At 42.4% G+C, this 21681-nt stretch overlaps 1 protein-coding gene across 1 annotated transcript; it reads right to left on the reverse strand.

Moving 5' to 3' along the window:
- Window positions 1-568: 568 nt before the first annotated feature.
- asb7 (ankyrin repeat and SOCS box containing 7) lies at window positions 569-19619 on the reverse strand. Its single transcript, XM_041816085.1, has 5 exons — window positions 19392-19619; window positions 14688-14786; window positions 11273-11484; window positions 9438-10043; window positions 569-1795 (listed from the first exon to the last, which is right to left on the reverse strand). Exons 2-5 carry the CDS (start codon window positions 14723-14725, stop codon window positions 1656-1658), a joined length of 996 nt encoding a protein of 331 aa, XP_041672019.1. The 5' UTR covers window positions 14726-14786; window positions 19392-19619; the 3' UTR covers window positions 569-1655.
- Between the last annotated feature and the right edge of the window lie 2062 nt (window positions 19620-21681).

Below are 21681 nucleotides of genomic sequence, written 5' to 3' on the forward strand. Positions count from 1 at the left end.
GGAGCAACATGGATAGACTTATAGTTACTATAGGGACTATGCTATAGAGCAGTGTTACTCAACCAAAGAGACAAATTATTGAAAAATACCTTTGCAAGAGCCACAATCTAAAAGGGGAAACGAGGCAAAAACAGCTGGAAGTACAAATAAAAATAGGTTAAAGGTGGCAAAAATGGTCAAAAAGCAGCAAAAATTTGTGAGAAGTGACAAAAAAATGAGTGGAAGGTGACTTAAATGGGAAAAAATATGTATGTATGTATGTAATGGCAAAGGATAGTTTAAATGGGTAAAAAGTGGCAAAAAATTGTGAAAAAGGGCAAAAATGGCAAAAAGAAGAGGCAAAAATTGGGAAAAAATGAAACAAGTGGTATTTAATGGCAAAAGGTCGCTTAAATGGACAAAAAGTGGCAAAAAGACATTGCAAAAATGAGCAAAAAATTTTAAAAAAAGAGGGATATTTAATGATGAAAGGTAGCTTAAATGGACACAAAGGTGAAAAGGGCAAAAATGGGATAAAAGTGGAAAAATGGGGAAAAAGAAGCAAAAAGTTGTTAAATGGCCCAAAAATATGAAAAAGGGTGTTTAATGGCATCATAGCTGAATAAGAGGGAAAGGCAGATGTTTAAGGACATTTGCAAACCAACATATCCAAAATATGTTCATGTTAAAAATGTTTAAACATTAGACATAAATACCCTACAATGTTTATTGTCTAAGTTAGTGGTTCTCAACTAGTGGTTCAGGGCCCAAAAGTGGGTCTTGAAGCAGTTTCTAGTGGGTCGTGAACGTATGAAAGAAAAAAATGTGTCAAAAAGTGTCTGATGTAAAAACTCCTGTAGTGGGCAGACAGACCATGTTTAAGGGTTTCCTGTGATAACCAGCATTTTCTCCAGATTTAAACTTATTTATTGCTTTTTTCCCTTGGCCTTCCAAAGATTACTAGTACTTTCCTCATAAATTACCAATTCTCCATGCTGTCTTGAGAAAAGGAGTAAAATGTCAGGTCTCTCTATAATGGTGCACCTTGTTAACATGCCTTCTTACCTGTCTCTATGTTTAAACATATTTTCTTCTATTTAGGGTCTAATCTGTACACTTCTTAATGAAATGAGATCGAGTTGTTGAACATTTTGGGTCGAGATTTCTGGTTATGGGGTGGTGTCAGGTCCTGATGCCAGACCAGCAGAGAACCAGGGGTCTAAACAGCCAATCAGTGTCCTTAAAGAGGATATTTATGACAACATGAAGGAGAACAGCCCTATCCAAAGCTTCCTGTCTTTTTAGGCCGATCGACCCTAAATCATCACTGTAGCTCGCCTCGTGTTAACCCTTAGTCACGGACCTCTGCGTAAGTCTTTAGGCTATTTCAGGATTTAAATTTGACAAATCAGGGAGTAATTTATGTCAATATTCCAGAGAGGAGAGCTCCATGCTCGTATGTTCTGTACTCGTGATGCTGTGTTCAGTGAGCTTTTCCAGAGGTGCTGTGATCCGGACTCCTTCAGCAGCGGTTTCTAAATCAAAAAGTCTCAGACGTGTTGAACCGGATCAACGGCGTGGACGTCGGCTCGTACACAGACACCTCCGGTCCAAACGAAGGGCGGCGTTATTGCATAGTCTTTAAATACGACAGCTCAGAGTCCTGGTGTTCTGGGTCACACGTTGTCAAACTTGTGTTTTAAATAGTCTTTCATAACCTTGGCGATGGGTAGATCCTCCAGGAGTTTCAAGCTCTGCAGGCCGATGCAGTGACGGATTTTTATTCGACACAGGTCCTGGAGGGTCCGAGGTTGTCCTGGAAGAGAAGGAGAGAGGGGGTTTACATGGGGCAGGGATTTCCACAGACATGTAGGCTCAGGTCTGTCTCTGACTTTAACCATTACCCCTGGGTTTAAAGATTTCAGAAACACAGGGGGAGAAGCCAGCACCTACAGATCTAAGAGCTTCTACCTTTAAGATCCCAGTGGAAACATCAGCGTCACTCCAGTCTGGCACTCCAAACCTCTTCCTGTGCAGCTTTTACACGTCTTAAACACAGTTAAAGCTGCAGTTAGCTCTGTTATCAGCTGTGTGGTCAGAAGAACCCCTGAGCTTCCAGGAAGTGATGAGTATCTCTGCTATCAGCTGGACTCAGGATCACCTGGACGCTCACACAGGTGGATTAATCACAGGGAAACTCTGAGATATTTTACTATCACTTTGTGTTGTCTGATGGTAAATGAAACCCACGAACCTCCTCCTACACCAGAGGAAGACTTCCTCTTCATCTGGGATGGAGGAAATATATCAGGATACTTTATGGTGAGGATCACAACCTCATCTTCAGTCATGATTCTTCCCAGGTTTGGAGACTTATCTGCACGTTACGGACCAGAACAACCACATTAGTGGAACGCTAGTGCTGGAAATTAATCCAGGTTCAACATTAATCCTGATTTCAGCGTCCCAGGATGACAGAAACAGGATAATCCTGATTAGACCATTACTGTGCCATTCTCATTCTGTCTACAGGTTTTATCATGTGGAGTATATTTCAGGGTTCGCTGGGAACGGTTTGCCCTGAAACTAAGGGTGGGCATTCTGATATTAAGGCTAATTTAACAGCCTGCTGTTTTACACTTCAGCTTCACTGCAAAGCTGCTTCTTATTTACAGAATCCTGTCAAACGCACAGGTGACCTGCTATAATAAACGCTAGAGGCTTGTTAATGTGCCGTGTGACTCTGCAGAGGCTGTACTGCTAATGCTGTCATCTCAGTTCACTGTTTATGAAGTACAAATATGGAGGTGAATACCTGTGGGTGGCAGTGATTCATCAGGTTTGAGTTTGGGCAGCAGTGTACTCGGGTTTGGGAACGGCTGTTCTATTGGCATCTTTTCTAGATATTTCTTTCTTTTTTTTTTTTTTAAGATTTGTTTTTGGGCCTTTTCATGCCTTTATTGGATAGAGGAGGACAGTGGATAGACTCAGAAACAGGGGCGAGAGCGGGGGAGAGACTTGCGGCAAAGGGCCTCAGGCCAGGTTCGAACCCGGGCTGCTCGCATACATGGTGGGCGCCTTAACCACTCGACCACCGACGCGCCTTTTTCTAGATATTTCTGAATCATTTAGAAAACAGAGAGCTTTAATTCACCAGACAACTTTTAAAACCTTTTTTCCTCTAAAACAGGGGATCTCAACCTTTTCAGCCCGCTGTCCGAGACCGGGGACCCCCAAAATAAAGGTGTCCGAGACCGGGGACCCCCAAAATAAAGGGGTCTGAGACCGGAGACCCCCAAAATAAAGGTGTCTGAGACTGGAGACCCCCAAAATAAAGGTGTCTGAGACCGGGGACCCCCAAAATAAAGGTGTCCGAGACCGGGGACCCCCAAAATAAAGGGGTCTGAGACTGGAGACCCCCAAAATAAAGGTGTCTGAGACTGCAGACCCCCAAAATAAAGGTGTCTGAGACTGGAGACCCCCAAAATAAAGGTGTCTGAGACTGGAGACCCCCAAAATAAAGGTGTCTGTGACTGGGGACCCCCAAAATAAAGGTGTCAGAGTCCAGGGACCCCCAAAATAAAGGTGTCAGAGACTGGGGACCCCCAAAATAAAGGTGTCTGTGACTGGGGACCCCCAAAATAAAGGTGTCAGAAACTGGGGACCCCCAAAATAAAGGTGTCTGAGACCGGGGACCCCCAAAATAAAGGTGTCCGAGACCGGGGACCCCCAAAATAAAGGGGTCTGAGACTGGAGACCCCCAAAATAAAGGTGTCTGAGACTGCAGACCCCCAAAATAAAGGTGTCTGAGACTGGAGACCCCCAAAATAAAGGTGTCTGAGACTGGAGACCCCCAAAATAAAGGTGTCTGTGACTGGGGACCCCCAAAATAAAGGTGTCAGAGTCCAGGGACCCCCAAAATAAAGGTGTCAGAGACTGGGGACCCCCAAAATAAAGGTGTCTGTGACTGGGGACCCCCAAAATAAAGGTGTCAGAAACTGGGGACCCCCAAAATAAAGGTGTCTGTGACTGGGGACCCCCAAAATAAAGGTGTCTGTGACTGGGGACCCCCAAAATAAAGGTGTCAGAGACTGGGGACCCCCAAAATAAAGGTGTCTGTGACTGGGGACCCCCAAAATAAAGGTGTCAGAGTCCAGGGACCCCCAAAATAAAGGTGTCAGAGACTGGGGACCCCCAAAATAAAGGTGTCTGTGACTGGGGACCCCCAAAATAAAGGTGTCTGAGACCGGAGACCCCCAAAATAAAGGTGTCTGAGACTGGAGACCCCCAAAATAAAGGGGTCTGAGACCGGAGACCCCCAAAATAAAGGGGTCTGAGACCGGGGACCCCCAAAATAAAGGTGTCTGTGACTGGGGACCCCCAAAATAAAGGTGTCAGAGTCCAGGGACCCCCAAAATAAAGGTGTCAGAGACTTGGGACCCCCAAAATAAAGGTGTCTGTGACTGGGGACCCCCAAAATAAAGGTGTCAGAGTCCAGGGACCCCCAAAATAAAGGTGTCAGAGACTGGGGACCCCCAAAATAAAGGTGTCTGTGACTGGGGACCCCCAAAATAAAGGTGTCTGAGACCGGAGACCCCCAAAATAAAGGTGTCTGAGACTGGAGACCCCCAAAATAAAGGTGTCTGAGACTGGGGACCCCCAAAATAAAGGTGTCTGTGACTGGGGACCCCCAAAATAAAGGTGTCTGAGACTGGGGACCCCCAAAATAAAGGTGTCTGTGACTGGGGACCCCCAAAATAAAGGCGTCTGTGACTGGGGACCCCCAAAATAAAGGTGTCTGAGACCGGAGACCCCCAAAATAAAGGTGTCTGAGACTGGGGACCCCCAAAATAAAGGTGTCTGTGACTGGGGACCCCCAAAATAAAGGTGTCTGAGACCGGGGACCCCCAAAATAAAGGTGTCTGTGACTGGGGACCCCCAAAATAAAGGTGTCAGAGTCCAGGGACCCCCAAAATAAAGGTGTCAGAGACTGGGGACCCCCAAAATAAAGGTGTCTGTGACTGGGGACCCCCAAAATAAAGGTGTCAGAGTCCAGGGACCCCCAAAATAAAGGTGTCTGAGACCGGGGACCCCCAAAATAAAGGTGTTTGTGACTGGGGACCCCCAAAATAAAGGTGTCAGAGTCATGGGACCCCCAAAATAAAGGTGTCAGAGACTGGGGACCCCCAAATAAAGGTGTCTAAGACCGGGGACCCCCACTGTACCTTGAGGTGGTTGAACAGCCAGGAACCTTCTAGAACAGTCATGTGGACAAGGCCATCCATAAGGGGGGAAAAAGGAGGGGGTTTCGAGGGCACAGCCAAACTGGGGGTCCATGGAGGTCAACAAAACCATGGACCACTGTAAAGTTAAGCGGTGAAAACCATATTTTATATTTGACCTGAATAATAACCACGCTTATCAATGAAACACATATCTCTATCTGTTCATTTGTGTAGCAAATAGCCTTCTTAAAATTAAAATAACTTTTGTTAAATACAAACTTAAAATGGGTAAAAAGCTGCTTTAAATAGTAAATAATGGCAAAAAAATAGTGGAAAAGGTGTTGAAACTGGACTTTCAAAGAACATAAATGGGCAAAAGTGGCAAAAAAATAACCAAAAAATTAATTAAACTGGCAAAAACAGGCACAAAAATTGGTAAAAAGGGGATTAAAAGTGGCTGAAGTGGCTTTAAAGTGCAAAAAATTGGGGGAAATTAGTTGGACTGGGATAAAAAATTGATATAAACTGGCAAAAATGGGATAACTGTGGTTAAAATGTGTATAAAGGGGTGTAAAGCGTGGTTGATAGTGGTGATAATGAGGCAACAATAGACATAAAGTGGCAAGAATTGGTTCAGAAGTGACAAAAACAGGCAGAAAAAGGTGGTGGAAAGTGTTTAAAATGGACACAAATGGGTTTTAAGTGGCAAAAATGTGCTAAAATGGGCAACATTGGTGTTGGGGATGAAAAAGGGTTAAAATTTGGTAAAACTGGTGTAAAGTGGCAACAGTGTAATTTCAAAAATATTCGAAGTATTTTTTATGGCATTTAGAGACCTCCTCTCAGTGTCTCGTGACCCCCTATGGGGTCCCAACCCCAAGGTTGAGAACCATTACTCTAAAAGTACTGACTCAGTGTCACAGTCACTAGTGTCGCCACACCATTTGAGAACCACTGCTGTAAATTCATAAATAACTAAACCGAACCTCTCTGCTTCCATTTCTGTTATTTCTTCGGTCTTTTGGACGTGGCTGGGAGCTGAAGAAGGTGATTTTTCCCTTTCCACAAGCTCCGCCCACCCAGCCCAGAATGAAGCACACAGGTGAGAATGAGCAGCAGGTAACAGGGATCTGGATTTCAGGCGTAGGTCCTGTTTCATGGTGTGACATGAGAAAAAGCTGCAGGGAGCTGCTCTTACGTGTGCAGCTGTTGAAAAGATCCCGGCGCCTGTCACTCGGCGTGGGACCGTCCTTTGATGGCGTATGAGTTAATCCAGGAGCGGCGGTGTAATCAATAAGGCAGCAGATACGTGATCTGTCTGAGGGTTCGGGGCCCCTGAAAGGGCCCGTCACAATCAGAGAGCAGCTCTTTGATATCAAAGATATCAAAGTTGACGGGGCCAAAGGAATGCGGCCATTGTTCGCCTGAATCAGGTAGCGTGCTCGCCGTTCATCCTACCGGGGATTAATCTGGCTCATTATTCCCTCCTGAGCTCTCCTTACATCTCTCACTTTTCCTCGTCTCAGCTTACGTTAAAACCGCCGTCACCTCTTCTGCTGAACCTGGCACCTCCCCCCGACCTTTTCTGTTCGTGGCTAACGAGAGCAGAACGCCGCCTATGCTAACTTCAACCTTAAAGAGGAATTCTGGTGTTTTTGAGCACAAATAATTTAGTTTAAATGATTGGCCTGCTGACCAACCAATCAGAGCCAATCTCATAGAAACTGTTCAGGCTACTTCCTGTTAGACCAGGGGTTCTCAACCTTTTTAACCTGCGACCCCCAAATGAAAGGTACCAGAGACCGGGGACCCCCACTGGACCTGAGGGAGGTTGAACAGCCAGGAACATTCTAGAGTAGTCATGTGGAGACAAGGCCGCCTATAGGGGGAGCTTTCTGGGGCCCATGGAGGTCAGCAAAATCCTGGTCCACTACAAAGTCAAGCTGTGATAATATTTTATATTTACCCTGAATTATAACCACTCTTATCAAAGAAACAATGCCTTTTTTACGCATTTGAGTGGTAAATAGCCTTCCTAAAAAATCTAGATCCTTTTGTTGAAAAAAAAAAAAAAGAATTAGAATGGGTTAAAAATGGCAAAAAAGGTGCAAAAAGTGGTGAAATTGGATTTTAAAAGTAGCAGAAATGGGCTAGAAGTGGCAACAATTATGTTAAAATTACAAAAAAGGCAAAAATGGGTTACAGTGTCAAAAATGGGCATAAATAGTGGTAAAAAGGAGTTAAAATGTGGCTGAAATTGCTTTAAATTGGCAAAAATGGGTTAACTGAAAAAGAAAAAAATAGGCAGATATTTTCAGAAATTGGTTAAACTAAGAAACATGGCCAATCAGATTGTGAAATGTGGGTAAAATGGGAAAAATTGGGTGTAAAAAGTGGTAAAAAAAAAGATTAATGGGTCAACAGAAGCAACATTAGGCTTCAGTGTCAATAATTGGTTTAGAAGTGGAAACAGGCAGAAAAATGTGGTGAAAATGGTTTAAAACTGACTAAAATAGGTGTTTAATGGCAAAAATGTGTTAAAATTGTTGAAAAGTGGCAACGGTGTAGTTTAAATATAAATATAATAAATTAGGGCTGGGCAATTAATTACAAATTAGATTAAATCTCAATATGGCATGATGCAATTTTCAAATCGCAGACAGTGCAATATTTCTTTAACCTAAAAAGTGTCAAAATACCAGTTTGATACAATCTTTTTTATGCTTTATACCAGTGTTACTCAACCAAAGCGCCAAATAGTTGAAAAATACCTCTGCAAGAGCCACAATCTAAGTGGTGAAAAGTGGCAAAAACAGCTTGAAGTAGCGATAAAAATAAGTTAAAGGTGGCAAAAATGGGTGAAAAGGGGCGACCATGAGGAGGAAAAGTGGAAAAGGGGTCAGAAAGTAGCAAAAATGGGTGAGAAGTGACAAAAAATGAGTTACAGTTGGCATAAAATGGTACAAAAGTGGCAAAACTGTGGCAAAAATGAGTGAAAAGTACAAAAATGGGCAAAAACTAGAAAAAATGTGGTATTAAATGACAATAAGTAAGTTAAATGGGTGAAAATGCATAGAAATAAAGGTAACAAAAGGGGCAAAAATGGGATAAAAGTTACAAAAATGGGCAAAAAAGTAGAGAAAAAGTGGAATCAAATGGCAAAAGATAGCCCTAATAGGCAAAAATGGGATAAAAGTGGCAAAAATGGGCAAAAAAGTAGGAAGAAAGTGGTATTCAATGGCAAAAGGTAGCTTAAATGGTTGAAAAAGTGCAAATAAGTTCCTTTTTTAAGGTTTTCTTGGGGAATAACATTTAAAATTAAGACATAACTGAGCCACGTGTTGATTATCACTATACGTTATTCAAACCTTCAAGTATGTTTTTTATTTCATTTTTTTACAAAAATCTTACTTTTCTTGCTCATGCATTTATTTTTCTTTACCAAAATGAGGAGAATATGAGAAATGATCATCCCCTTCAATAAAACAATTGATATCAAATTTGCTGATGTTTGTTGAACAACAGAAAAACTGAGGAACCTAAATAATCACATTTCAGATTGCAATTGCAACATTGCAGGAAAAAATTGCAGTTAGATTATTTTTGAAAATCGTTCAGTTATAAATATACATTTTTTAGGGGATCTGGGAACCCTGTCTTAGTCTCGGGACCGACCCCAAGGTTGAGAACCACCGTGTCAGACGACATTCTCCTGGGCTAAGTCTGGTGGTGAAATCATGACTTCCGGCTTCTGTGTGGTAAAAAGCGTCTGCAGAGCGACTTCAGAACGCCACCTCATATTTACAGGTGGATCTTTTTTCCTGTTTCCTAAAGTGATGGCTATAAATTTAAAACGCCTTTGTTTGATCTGACCCCGAGGACGACCACGCTGACAACCAGTGAGAATGCTGCCATCTGCTGGTAGGGAGGGGAAAACATTTAATGCTGATGATATCAAGCTCTCTGCTTCCTCACAGAGCGGATTGATGCTTCAGATGGAAATAAAACTAAAGATTGAGTCCTAAAATCAGCTTCATCTTGGCTGCTTCCTGTACTTCTAATGGATCAGTTATCAGCACCACAGAATTTTTTAACTTCTGATGCCCTCAGCAGCATTCAGCGGTCTATGGAGGTTTAACAGGGGTAGTGTGGACAGCTAGCAAAGATGCTCTCTGATTGGACACCTGACCCTGGTATGCTGTTAGGACTGTGATGGTGAGGTCTGACACTTACTGGTGACTTCCTGTAGAAAGTCCAGACACGGCCGGCTGATCCCGGACATGCTGACGGACACGGCCACCGGCGTCTGGCCCTCGTAGTTCCTGGTGTTGGTATCCGCCCCGTACATGTAGAGCATCTGGGCGCACAGCACGTCGTCCCTGAGGGCCGACAGGTGCAGGGGGGTCTGACCGTCCTCGAGGCGCCCCAGGTTGGTGTCCGCCCCTCTCTGCAGAAACATGCGGCAGTACGAGTGGTTGCCCTTGATGACGGCGTAGCGCAGCAGGAAGCCGTTCTGAATGTCAATGTTGGCGCTGTGGTCCAGCAGGATGCGCACGCAGCTGGAGCGCTCGCGGATGATGGCCAGCTGCAGCGGCGTGGTGCCTTTGTCGCTCAGCGGGTCCACCTCGGCCCTGAACTCGAGGAGGAGGCGAACGAACGAGTCCCGGCCGTAGTGGGCCGCCACATGCAGCGGCGTCCAGCCGTCGTTGCTCTTAGCGTTTATAATGTCACTGCGGTACTCCGACTCCAGCATGAGGCGGGCGATGCGTGCTCGGCCGTGCATGGCGGCGTAGTGAAGTGCCGTGAAGCCGCCAATGAAGTCCTTCACGGTGGGGTCGGCTGAACAAGGACGGAGAGAGAGAAGAGTCATGAAAACACAGACGGCAGCAGCGTGTCCGACTGTTCTGTTCACTGAGAGGCTGTGAACCACAGGAAAAACAAAGACTAATATTCAAGTATTTGTATTTTCTTTCAAAACACAAAACATTTTTAGTCATTAGCAGTGAGATCTATCCCTGTTATCTATAACGCAGCAGGACACAAGGAGACAGGCCTGACAACAGAATCAGCCGGAGCCCTGAAATTCACAGAGAATGGGCCCGCCCCAGTGTCATTCAGCACCAATATTAGCCCATTTTGACACTTTTAACCCCTTTTTGATACTTGTTGCCCCCTTCTGCTTCTTTAACCCAATTTTTGCACGTTTTTAATCCCTTTTGAACGACTTTCCTGCATGTTTTATCGCCTTTGTGCCACCTTTTTATCAATTTTTGCCACTTTTCAACCCCTTTTCATTACATTTTTCGCAACTTTAAAACCAATTTTTCCCACTTTTAACTCATTGTTGACATTTTTTCCCCTTTTTGCCTCTAACCCAATTTCTACACAATTTAACCCCCTTTAAACCATTTTCCTGCATGTTTTATCCCCTTTGTGCCACTCTTTTATCATTTTTTGCCACTTTTCTATTTTTGCCATTTTTTAACCTTTTCATTATTTTCTTGCACTATTTTTTTGTCATTTGTAACCAATTTTCAATTCCTTTTGCACCTTTTTTCCTCTTTTACCATTTTTTGCCACATTTAACATCTTTTCACCACTTTATCTGCACATTTTTGCAGCACTTCTGCCAACCTTAACCATTTTTTAAATATCTACTAATCATGACAGTAACTCTCTGTAAAAACAGACCAAATGTTCAGTCATTCTAAAACTATTTCAATGATAATTGTGTGTGGGTTGGCTTTAACAGCTGCAGACATTTAAAGCCAAAACATACTCTTAAAATCTTCTTTTCCTCCTTTTCTGAATTTAATGATCTTTCAGGGGCCGGACAGGAAGCTTTGGGGGACCTGATGTGGCCCCCGGGCCGCCAGTTGATGATCAGTGCTCTAAATAAAGACTGAGAAGGTAAAGGATAAACTCTGTTCCCCTCCACACTAAAATCCTTCCTTGTCTGACTCGTCACATAATGATGACAGGAGGCTTCCTCCTCCTGGTCTACGGCGCCCTCTAGTGTCTGCAGACTAAACTACCAGTATAATAAAAATAGAGACTGGGAGTCTGACCTCCGTGCTCCAGGAAGACTCGCACACATCTCTCCTTCCCTTTGGCAGCAGAGAAGTGCAGCAGCGTCCAGCCGTTGGCGTCCCTGATCTTCGGCGAGTATCCTTGCTCCAGCATCCTCCGGACGGTGCAGACATCCCCCGCCGCCACGGCGGCCTGGATCTGCAGCTCCTCATGAAGCTCGGGGTTCCTTCTGCAGTGATGGTTCAGCATCCTGGACCGGGGGAGGGGATAGTCACAATATACAGAATTATACAGGAAATAACCTCAGGGATTGTTTTACAACAGAAAATCTGATTTTTTTATCTCAGCAGTGAAAGTTTTACTCTAGGACTGGGTGTAATCCAGGTTTTTAGACCTTTAAATGTTGCCTTATTGTTCTCAGGGTCTACAAGACCAGAATAAGGTCATCCAAATTAAGATTAAATCTCAACATGTCCTCCTGCAGTTTTACACGACACCTGTAATATTAGAATATTATAATAGAAATGTTCTGCTCTAACACCATGGAAACATCCAGGTGTCTGCTATCTAAGTTTTTCCTAAATAAATATACAGCCCTCTATGATGCTAACCATGTGATTAAAAACCACGGTGCATGTGTGGACCCCAGGAACACTCGCTGTTCTCTTGGGCAACCCGAGGCTCACCTGAGATCACACTCATGTTTGCATTAATGCCAGATCCCCATAACACCTCTTACTGTGTCTTAGGGGGTTTCAGGACTATGATGGAGACTCTGAACCGTCTGGTTCTTTGCTCCCCAGAGAGAAAAGTTTGGACGTTTCTAAGTATTCGTACTCCTCTCAGGATACTTGACGATCCCCCACACATTCTCCACTCTGTTTGAGTGGCTGCCGTCAGGCCGCGGACTGCGTTGTCCAGGCTGCAAGACTCAAAGAAGGAGAGCTACCTTCGTCCCCACAGCAGTCCAGCCCCTAAACTCTAACCCAGCGGTTTTCAAAGTGTGAGGCTGGCCTCCCCTGGGGGCGCCACAGAGCTTCAGGGGAGGCACAGAACCATAAACCAAAAAAAAAGTGATTTGCTTTGCTAACTTCTGCATGGAGCTAAATGAATAGACTTATAGTAAGTTTAAGACAGCGATACTCAACGTGTGATCGTTAGTGGCTCTTTGATGTCTTCATTTTAAATATCATTCCCCCAGAAAACCTGAAAAAAGGGAACCTTATTGCCCCTTTATACCATTTTTGACACGTTTCATCCATTTAAGCATCTTTTTGTCATTTAATACCACTTTTTCCTACTTTTTGCCCATTTTGGCCACTTCTTTTTGCCACTTTTTTCCAATTTCTTCCCCTTTTCACTGTTTTTTGCCATTTTTCGCCCATTTTTTGTTACTAAATACCACTTTTTCCTACTTTTTACAACTCTTGACTGCTTTTTTTTTTTTAACTTATTTTTTGCCTTGTTTTGGCCACCTGTTACTCATTTTTTGTCACTTTTAACCCATCATTTTCCACTTTTTATCCCCATTTTTGCCCATTTTCACCCATTTTTTGCTGCTTTTTGATCATTTTTGCCATCTTTAACTTACTTTTATTGCTACTCTAAGCTGTTTTTGCTCCACCTCTTAGATCGTGGCTCTTGCAGAGGTATTTTTCAACAGTCTGGCTCTTTGGTTGAGTAACGCTGCTTTAAGGATTATTCATGACTGAAACCAAATCACTGATTACCTGGTAAAGACGGATGTTTAAGAACATCTGCAGACCAAAATATCAAAGATATAAAAATGTTAAAAATATTTAAAACTAGACATAAATGTTTGAAAATATGGTTAAGTTTGTTTTTAAAATCTGGGGGTCCACAGAATGAATAATTTCCTCTTAGGGGAGGCTCACACACTTTGAACACCCCTGCTCTAACCCATCTGTACTACAGTCTCAGATTGATGCTCTCTCCTATAATAGACAGTTATCCTCTTGCACTGACTGCACACAGCACTTTAGAGCTGAGTGTTTTTGGGCACTACCTCTTATTTATTTCTTGCTATTTGCACATGTTCTGTTTTAAATGATGAGTGTTTGTCCATGCTGCTGCTCCTGTGCCTTTGACCTTTGGGGACAAAGAAATGCATCGATCCTGAGCACAAAAACAAGAGGCTTTATCTGTGGAAATGTTCTCTTTGAATAAATGCTCTTGTAGTAATTAAATCACAGGTGTACTGGTTATTATTCAGTTGGCTAATTCCCATTATCCTGGTCTGACCTGAGAATAAAAACTCTAAATTTAAAAGATGCGATAGCAGACGTGTTCTCCAGAGTGTGTGGATGAATGTTCTACATCAGGAGTCATCAACTCCATTTCTACATGGACACTATGGAGGCCAGACTTTCAAATGAATTAAACGCACTAAATATTTTAGTCTAATAAACTAAGGTATAAGTATTCCTTCAATACTGAGGCATTAACCATGAGATCAGGCCCTCCCATCTACATCACAGCCAGCCACAAGGAAGCCACTGAGATATTTTAGCTCCATCTTTCTGGGGTTTCTCTGATGTTTATCACCAGCTTTGGCATAAATAAGTGTTTTCTTTTAAATTTAGGTCAGGGACAGTTTCATTGTCCAAGAGCCCTGAGTGGAACGTTGACTAAAAACCGTCAGATTAAACCAGGCTTGAATGATGTGTGTGTGAAATTCATCCATCACATTTACTGATGATGGCTGACCCAGGGATTTCTGTCGAATGGTTTAAGGCTAGACACTCCTGATAAAACTGTTTAAACACTGACTGTTTTTAGGGTTGGTTTTATGGCTATAGGGATATAGCATTAATAGCCCATTAGGGACCGAATTGGAAGCTTTGGGGGGCCTGATATGGCCCCCGGGCCAGCAGTTGATGACCACTGCTCTAGACCATGTGATTGAACCACCAACAAAAGGTAGCAGTGGCAAAGCTTTGGAACATAAAACACAGAACGTTCCCTGGATGTGTTCCTCTCCACCTTATGTCCATGCAGCGTACCCACAATGCCGTGTTCATCCATGCACATGTCAGCATGGACAGGTACAGGTACGGGTACAGGTACAGGTACAGGTACGGGTGCAGGTACGGGTGCAGGTACGGGTACAGGTACAGGTACGGGTGCAGGTACCCTTTCACTGCCAGCAGACCAACAGGACGTCAGCTTTATGGAAATGTGAAGTTAGGGAAAACTGGACAACAGCGCTAAAAATCCACGAGTTCATGCTGTCTTCTCACTCTAAGTTTGTTCAGTTTTCTTTCAGACAGGTGAGTGCAGCGTTGTGTTGGTGCAGTCTCAGCGTTAGCTCTTCATGTTAGCTCTATGTGTGAAGTTACATCACAGTTCTGGATGTTTTTTCTTTTGCCATTTCAAATAATAGAAAAAGGATTTAAAAAACTGATGGAGCTGTGCATCCCTGCGTAGACGTACCTTTTGACAAGCTGCAGAGACGTGCTTCTCTTAGTCATAGCGGAGCTGCACCTGTAAATATACAGCTGCACCAGGAGAGAGGACACACCAGGCACTCCGCTGAAAAACAGAGACAAGTCTGATAAACATGGAGGAAACTACGCACAGGAAGGCCACGATCTCCAGTCATACTTCACCTTTAGCCTATAGTATCCCCTCAGCTTATCTAGAACCCCACAAGAACTGATACTAAAAAGGAACCAGGAACCAGATATGATCGTTGATGGGAAATAAGAAACAAGTCGAGTCAGCTCCACAAAGAAAGAAGGTGACCGGCTGCTTAATATAAATGGACCAGAGCTTCTGTTGATCATCCTATCCATTCACTCCACATTCATACTGGTGAAGGCTGCATCATTATTAACCCTTTCATACACAGCCATACAGCACTGAGGCAGCAGAGGGAGCAGACTGGAATTAGTGTCCCATCCAAAGAGGAGCTCGGGACCTTTACTTTTGAAGCTGCAGTATCAATCAATGTTAGATTTTCAATAAAAACATCAATGAAGGAGATACAATATTGGATATGCTACTATTTACCAATTCTCTTTTGTTTATACTGAGATCAACGATGATATATAAATGTAGATCAGACTAGGGCTGTGCAATTAATCCCAAATTAGATTAAATCGCAATTTTGCCTGCTGCACTCTTTAAATTGCAGACAGTGCAATTTTCTTTACCCTGAAATGTGTCAAAATACCGACCTGATACAATTTTTGCAGCAGAAATTTCATGCGCTACCAGTGTGCATGTATAAAAGTGTCTTTTTTAAAGATAGTTTAGTAAAATCCTACTTTTCCTGTATATGATTTTCTTAATCAAAATGAGAATAACAAAAAATATCGTCCCTTCATTATAGATCGGTATCAAATTTGCTATAAGAGCCAAAATCACAATTAGATTTCTTTCTCAAAATCTTTTTCCCTAGTTTAATTTATCTAGTACTGCACTGGTTATGATGTAATGATTTTTATGTTTGTTGAAAATGCTTGTACAATGTTTATTGTAGTATACAGACTCAATGATAGACTTTTGTGACCTTATTCCAATCTACACTCCCTCTCATGCACACAATACAAGGAACAAACAACTCCTAACGGGCAAGAAGCGTAAGCTGAAGAGTTCAAGTTTTAGTGTGACATGTCGAGGCCCACAAATCTGGAATAAGCTTGAAACCACGATAAAAATGTCATCATCCTTGTCTATCTTCAAAAAGAGCCTAAAACAACAGGATCATTCCTAAACCTCAAAGGGTTTCTGGTCTTTCTTAAACAGCTTTCCATACGAAATCAAACTCATATTGACATATACCATTTTACATATTGATTTATACTGTTATTTTCAAAGTGTCATTGTCTATATGTATTGTATCAGTGTTATATTTAGGATCTTTAGAGTAAATTTTAGGGTATTTAGAGTTTTGACTTAATGTTAGGAATTGTGTTTGAATCTGTAGTTGTGTGTGGTGTGTGTTTTGAATGTGGTCTGTAAATGTATGGCTATGTCTGGGCCCCATCTAAAAGCTCTACGTAGCTTCTCGGGAGTCCCTTTTTACAGACGAGCTTTTTAATTACGTATCATGATGAACTGTATTGTATTTTAATGATTTGTGAATAAACTGAACTGACCTGAACTGAACATTATTTTCTCAAATTGTTCAGCCCTGGATCAGACCGCAGACTTTAGGACAGACTTTAAAGTTTAAGGACCAACAAAGAAGAAGACTTTAGCTGCCGTAGGTCTGTTAGTCCTGACTAAAACTACTGTAACCTACAGCTGATAAAGGCTGAAGTTTACACCACAGAACAGTTTTCCATGTTTCCTCTGACCACAGAACAGTTTTCCATCTTTCCTCTGACCACAGAACAGTTTTCCATCTTTCCTCTGACCACAGAACAGTTTTCCATCTTTCCTCTGACCACAGAACAGTTTTCCATCTTTCCTCTGACCACAGAACAGTTTTCCATGTTTCCTCAGTCCATGTTAAATGAGCTTTGGTCCAGAGAAGACGGACCACGGTGTTTCTGGATCCTGGTCACATATGGCTTCTTCTCTCCATGATCAGCTTTAACTGTCATTGGTGGATGGCACGGCCAACTGTGTTGACAGACGATGATTTCTGGGATGTTCCTGAGCCCATGCAGGGATTTCACTACAGAATCATGCCTGTTTTTAACGACGTGGCCCCTGAGGGCCCCTGAGGGCCCCTTCAGCCCCGTCCCTTTTCTCCAGATTCTCTGAATCGTTGATGATATTATGGACTGTAGATGGAGGAGATTTAAAGTCTGAGGAACATTTTCTGAAATTATTCTGTATTTTTAGACTCAGTTTTTCACAGATTGCTGAACCTCTGCCCATCTTTACTTCTGAGAGACCCTGCCTCTCTGAAATGCTTCTTTTATACCCAGCCATGCTGACCTGTTGATAATTGACCTCATTTGTATTGAAATGCTCCTTCAGCTTTTTTTTCCATCCAAAAGCAGAACAGTTCATCATCATAGTTTTAAACTGACCAATAGGAACAGAGAAGCTGAAAGCTGTTCTACCGTGAAACTTCAAGCATCAGCAGGTTTCTGGAGTTGATTATGAGCCTGCTTTAACTGTGATGTTCTACAGGGGGGCGTTTCACCAACCAAGGCTTATAACTGAGTGAGAGCCCGTGCCTGTCACGTCTGGTAGTTAATGCTCTGGTGAGTGGAGAACATCACCGCTGATGAATCTGAGGACTGAGTTAAGAGTGGAGGCAGAGGAGTTTCTAGAAACATCATCACTGTAAGATTGGAATCTCATCAGTACCACTTACTTTTCCAGCCTTTGGTTTCCCTGTCCCTGCTTTTTTGAGATGTGTCGCAACCATCAAGTTCCAAATGAGCTAATATTTCTCCTGAAATGTTAAAATGTCTCAGTTTAACCCCTGACCTGTGGTTTCTGTTTTAATGTGAATCAAACATGGAGATGTGACAACCACACAGTTCTGCTTTAATTCCCATTTTATACAGGGACCCCACTTTTTAGGAACTGAGGTTGTAAATGTTATGGATATTCATGTTTTAGTCTGATCTATTATCGATTTTTAAAACATCAGTCTTAATGAATAAAATATCCCAGTCCTGGTAAATCTCACAGTATCGATCATTTGGATCATCTCTACTCTCCAAGAATAACCTCATTAAATAACTCTGTGATAAACACATCACTGCTGATATAGTCAAACCTAGCCGTCATCAAAGACATGAGCAGATAATTATAGATGCCCCCATTCACCAGGCCTGATTGGCTCTGGTTTAACCCGGGTTAAACCTCCGTTAGACTAACAACCCCGGTTAAACCTCCATTAGACTAACAGAGGTTTAACCCGGGTTAAACCTCCGTTAGACTAATAGAGGTTTAACCCGGGTTAAACCTCCGTTAGACTAATAGAGGTTTAACCCGGGTTAAACCTCTGTTAGACTAACAACCCGGGTTAAACCTCCGTTAGACTAACAGAGGTTTAACCCGGGTTAAACCTCTGTTAGACTAACAACCCGGGTTAAACCTCCGTTAGACTAACGGAGGTTTAACCCGGGTTAAACCTCCGTTAGACTAACAACCCCGGTTAAACCTCTGTTAGACTAACAACCCGGGTTAAACCTCCGTTAGACTAACGGAGGTTTAACCCGGGTTAAACCTCCGTTAGACTAACAACCCCGGTTAAACCTCCATTAGACTAACAACCCGGGTTAAACCTCTGTTAGACTAACAACCCGGGTTTAACCTCCATTAGACTAACAGAGGTTTAACCCGGGTTAAACCTCCGTTAGACTAACAGAGGTTTAACCTGTTAAACCTCTGTTAGACTAACAGAGGTTTAACCCGGGTTAAACCTCTGTTAGTCTAACAACCCGGGTTAAACCTCCGTTAGACTAACGGAGGATTAACCCGGGTAAAACCTCTGTTAGACTAACAACCCGGGTTAAACCTCCGTTAGACTAACTGAGGTTTAACCCGGGTTAAACCTCTGTTAGACTAACAACCCGGGTTAAACCTCCGTTAGACTAACGGAGGTTTAACCCGGTTAAACTCTGTTAGACTAACAACCCGTGTTAAACCTCCGTTAGACTAACGGAGGTTTAACCCGGGTTAAACCTCTGTTAGACTAACAACCCAGGTTAAACCTCCGTTAGACTAATAGAGGTTTAACCCGGGTTTAACCTCCGTTAGACTAACAGAGGTTTAACCCGGTTTAACCCGGGTTAAACCTCCGTTAGACTAACAGACTGAAGCCCAGCATGGTCAAACCTGTAGAAGATAAAGCAGAATTAAACATTCATTTTTCTGCTTCAACAGCTCCATCTGTCCTTAAATATGAACCCTAACGAACTGAAGCAGAGCTGGAACATCAGACCACTGACTACAGACCGGTTCACACCACAGAGCCGGATAAAAACCGGCTTTTCTCCAAACTAGACCAGGTTCCAGCTCCTGCTCTGTCAGACTGGAGGCTAACGCTGATTAGCCATCGAGCTAACCAACTCAGCAGCGGTAGCCTGTTAACCTGTTAGCCTGGAGGACATTTTCAGATTATTCTGGGAAAATAAAGAAAAAAACGCCAATCTGAGGCCGATACAGGTGAAGATTAACAGCCATTACTGAGAGCATTAACGGAGTAAAACAAAGACTTACTGAGCCGATGGTTAACTCAGCCAATCAGACGGCAGCAGGAGTCAGAGCAGCATTTTCACTCCAAATTTAACACTTTACGGTAAAATGTCCGCCTAAACTGTCCTACATGTCTGTAGCAGTAGAGTGGAGGATCATGTCTGAGGTTAAAGGTCAGCTTTAACTAAAAGTCTCAGAGAGTTTGACCCCACAGCAAAAACAATAAAACTTCCACCTCCAACCTTTCAGAATAAAAACACCGAGGACTCTTCTTCTACGGTCCGGACAGCACCAGCTCAGCCTCACTACCGCCCCCCTCAGGATGAACTCTTCTTCTACGGTCCGGACAGCACCAGATCAGCCTCACTAGCGCCCCCCTCAGGATGAACTCTTCTTCTACGGTCCGGACAGCACCAGATCAGCCTCACTAGCGCCCCCCTCAGGATGAACTCTTCTTCTACGGTCCGGACAGCACCAGCTCAGCCTCACTACCGCCCCCCTCAGGATGAACTCTTCTTCTACGGTCCGGACAGCACCAGCTCAGCCTCACTACCGCCCCCCTCAGGATGAACTGCTTAAAAACACATTCTAGGGATCAAGCTCATAAAACGATCCTGGGATTAAAACCTGAATTCTAACATTCTCTCACAGTCTAAAATTCTGCTAAGGATCCATTCTATTCTATTCTAAAAACAAAAACATTTTTATGGATACAGGGTGAAATAGAAAGCAAGGCAAGGCAAATTAATTTGTGTAAAACATTTCAGCAACAAGGCCGTTCAAAGAAGCCAGGACATTAAAACCAACGACAACAGGAAAAAGAAACACAATAGAATTTTTAAACTTAAAAAGTGATAAAAAAAAGCAAATAAACCCCCACAAAGATAAAAACAAAGATATTAAAGTAAAAGTTACGGTGCAGAGTTGGAGGTAAAATAGAAAATGTAAAAAGTGATAGTGTTGTAGTCAAAGCCAGGTAAAACCTCCACAGACCATCTCAACATTTCTGCTTGGTTTTATACTATTTCTTGTAATGCCATTTTCATTCTAGGTCACATTTGGTTTTAGATTTGACCTTTCTAACAAACAAATACAGGAACCATGGAGATTCATTAACGTCTGTTCATCAGTCATTCAAATATCAGTCAGTGTTCTCTAGAGTTCTGTTTCTGTCTGTATCTCTGCGGTCCTAAACTCAGATGGGTGATTGTTTCCTCTGTGAGGTTATGAAGATAGTCTTCAAATCTATTTTATTCACATTTCACAACTGTTTCTGTTCCTGTTTGGGAAACTGTACCTGAGAAATCCTGTCATCAACTGTTCAAATCAATCTGTTTATTTAGGAACACATCAAATCAGACACGTCTTTACGGAAATAAATTAAATGTTTGAAATATATACCCTGTGGTTATACAAGCTAAAGCTTAGATCTTTTACAGAGGTAGGAAAGGACTTGAATATTGTACTCTAGTAAAAGTACAGTTACTCTGAGTAAAAGTACTGATGAGAAGTAAAAGTACTGAAGGAGAAGTAAAAGTACTGAAGTAGAAGTAAAAGTACTGAAGTAGAAGTAAAAGTACTGAAGTAGAAGTAAAAGTACTGAAGGAGAAGTAAAAGTACTGCTGAGAAGTAAAAGTACTGAAGTAGAAGTAAAAGTACTGAAGAAGAAGTAAAAGTACTGATGAGAAGTAAAAGTACTGAAGGAGAAGTAAAAGTACTGCTGAGAAGTAAAAGTACTGAAGTAGAAGTAAAAGTACTGAAGAAGAAGTAAAAGTACTGATGAGAAGTAAAAGTACTGAAGGAGAAGTAAAAGTACTGCTGAGAAGTAAAAGTACTGAAGTAGAAGTAAAAGTACTGAAGTAGAAGTAAAAGTACTGAAGTAGAAGTAAAAGTACTGAAGTAGAAGTAAAAGTACTGAAGGAGAAGTAAAAGTACTGATGTAGAAGTAAAAGTACTGATGAGAAGTAAAAGTACTGCTGAGAAGTAAAAGTACTGATGAGAAGTAAAAGTACTGAAGTAGAAGTAAAAGTACTGAAGTAGAAGTAAAAGTACTGATGTAGAAGTAAAAGTACTGAAGTAGAAGTAAAAGTACTGAAGTAGAAGTAAAAGTACTGATGTAGAAGTAAAAGTACTGCTGAGAAGTAAAAGTACTGATGAGAAGTAAAAGTACTGAAGTAGAAGTAAAAGTACTGAAGTAGAAGTAAAAGTACTGAAGGAGAAGTAAAAGTACTGATGTAGAAGTAAAAGTACTGAAGTAGAAGTAAAAGTACTGATGAGAAGTAAAAGTACTGCTGAGAAGTAAAAGTACTGAAGT

Source organism: Cheilinus undulatus, linkage group 1 (genome assembly GCF_018320785.1).
Source record: "Cheilinus undulatus linkage group 1, ASM1832078v1, whole genome shotgun sequence".
Taxonomy (NCBI): Eukaryota; Metazoa; Chordata; class Actinopteri; order Labriformes; family Labridae; genus Cheilinus; species Cheilinus undulatus.

Excerpts from the sequence above, each read along its gene's own strand:
- asb7 (XM_041816085.1), bottom strand. The coding sequence starts at position 14,725 with ATGACTAAGAGAAGCACGTCTCTGCAGCTTGTCAAAAG. Across the intron at positions 11,485-14,687 it reads TCTCTGCAGCTTGTCAAAAG|GATGCTGAACCATCACTGCA; the intron begins GTACGTCTACGC and ends CCCCCGGTCCAG. Across the intron at positions 1,796-9,437 it reads CTTTCTACAGGAAGTCACCA|GACAACCTCGGACCCTCCAG; the intron begins GTAAGTGTCAGA and ends CTTCTCTTCCAG.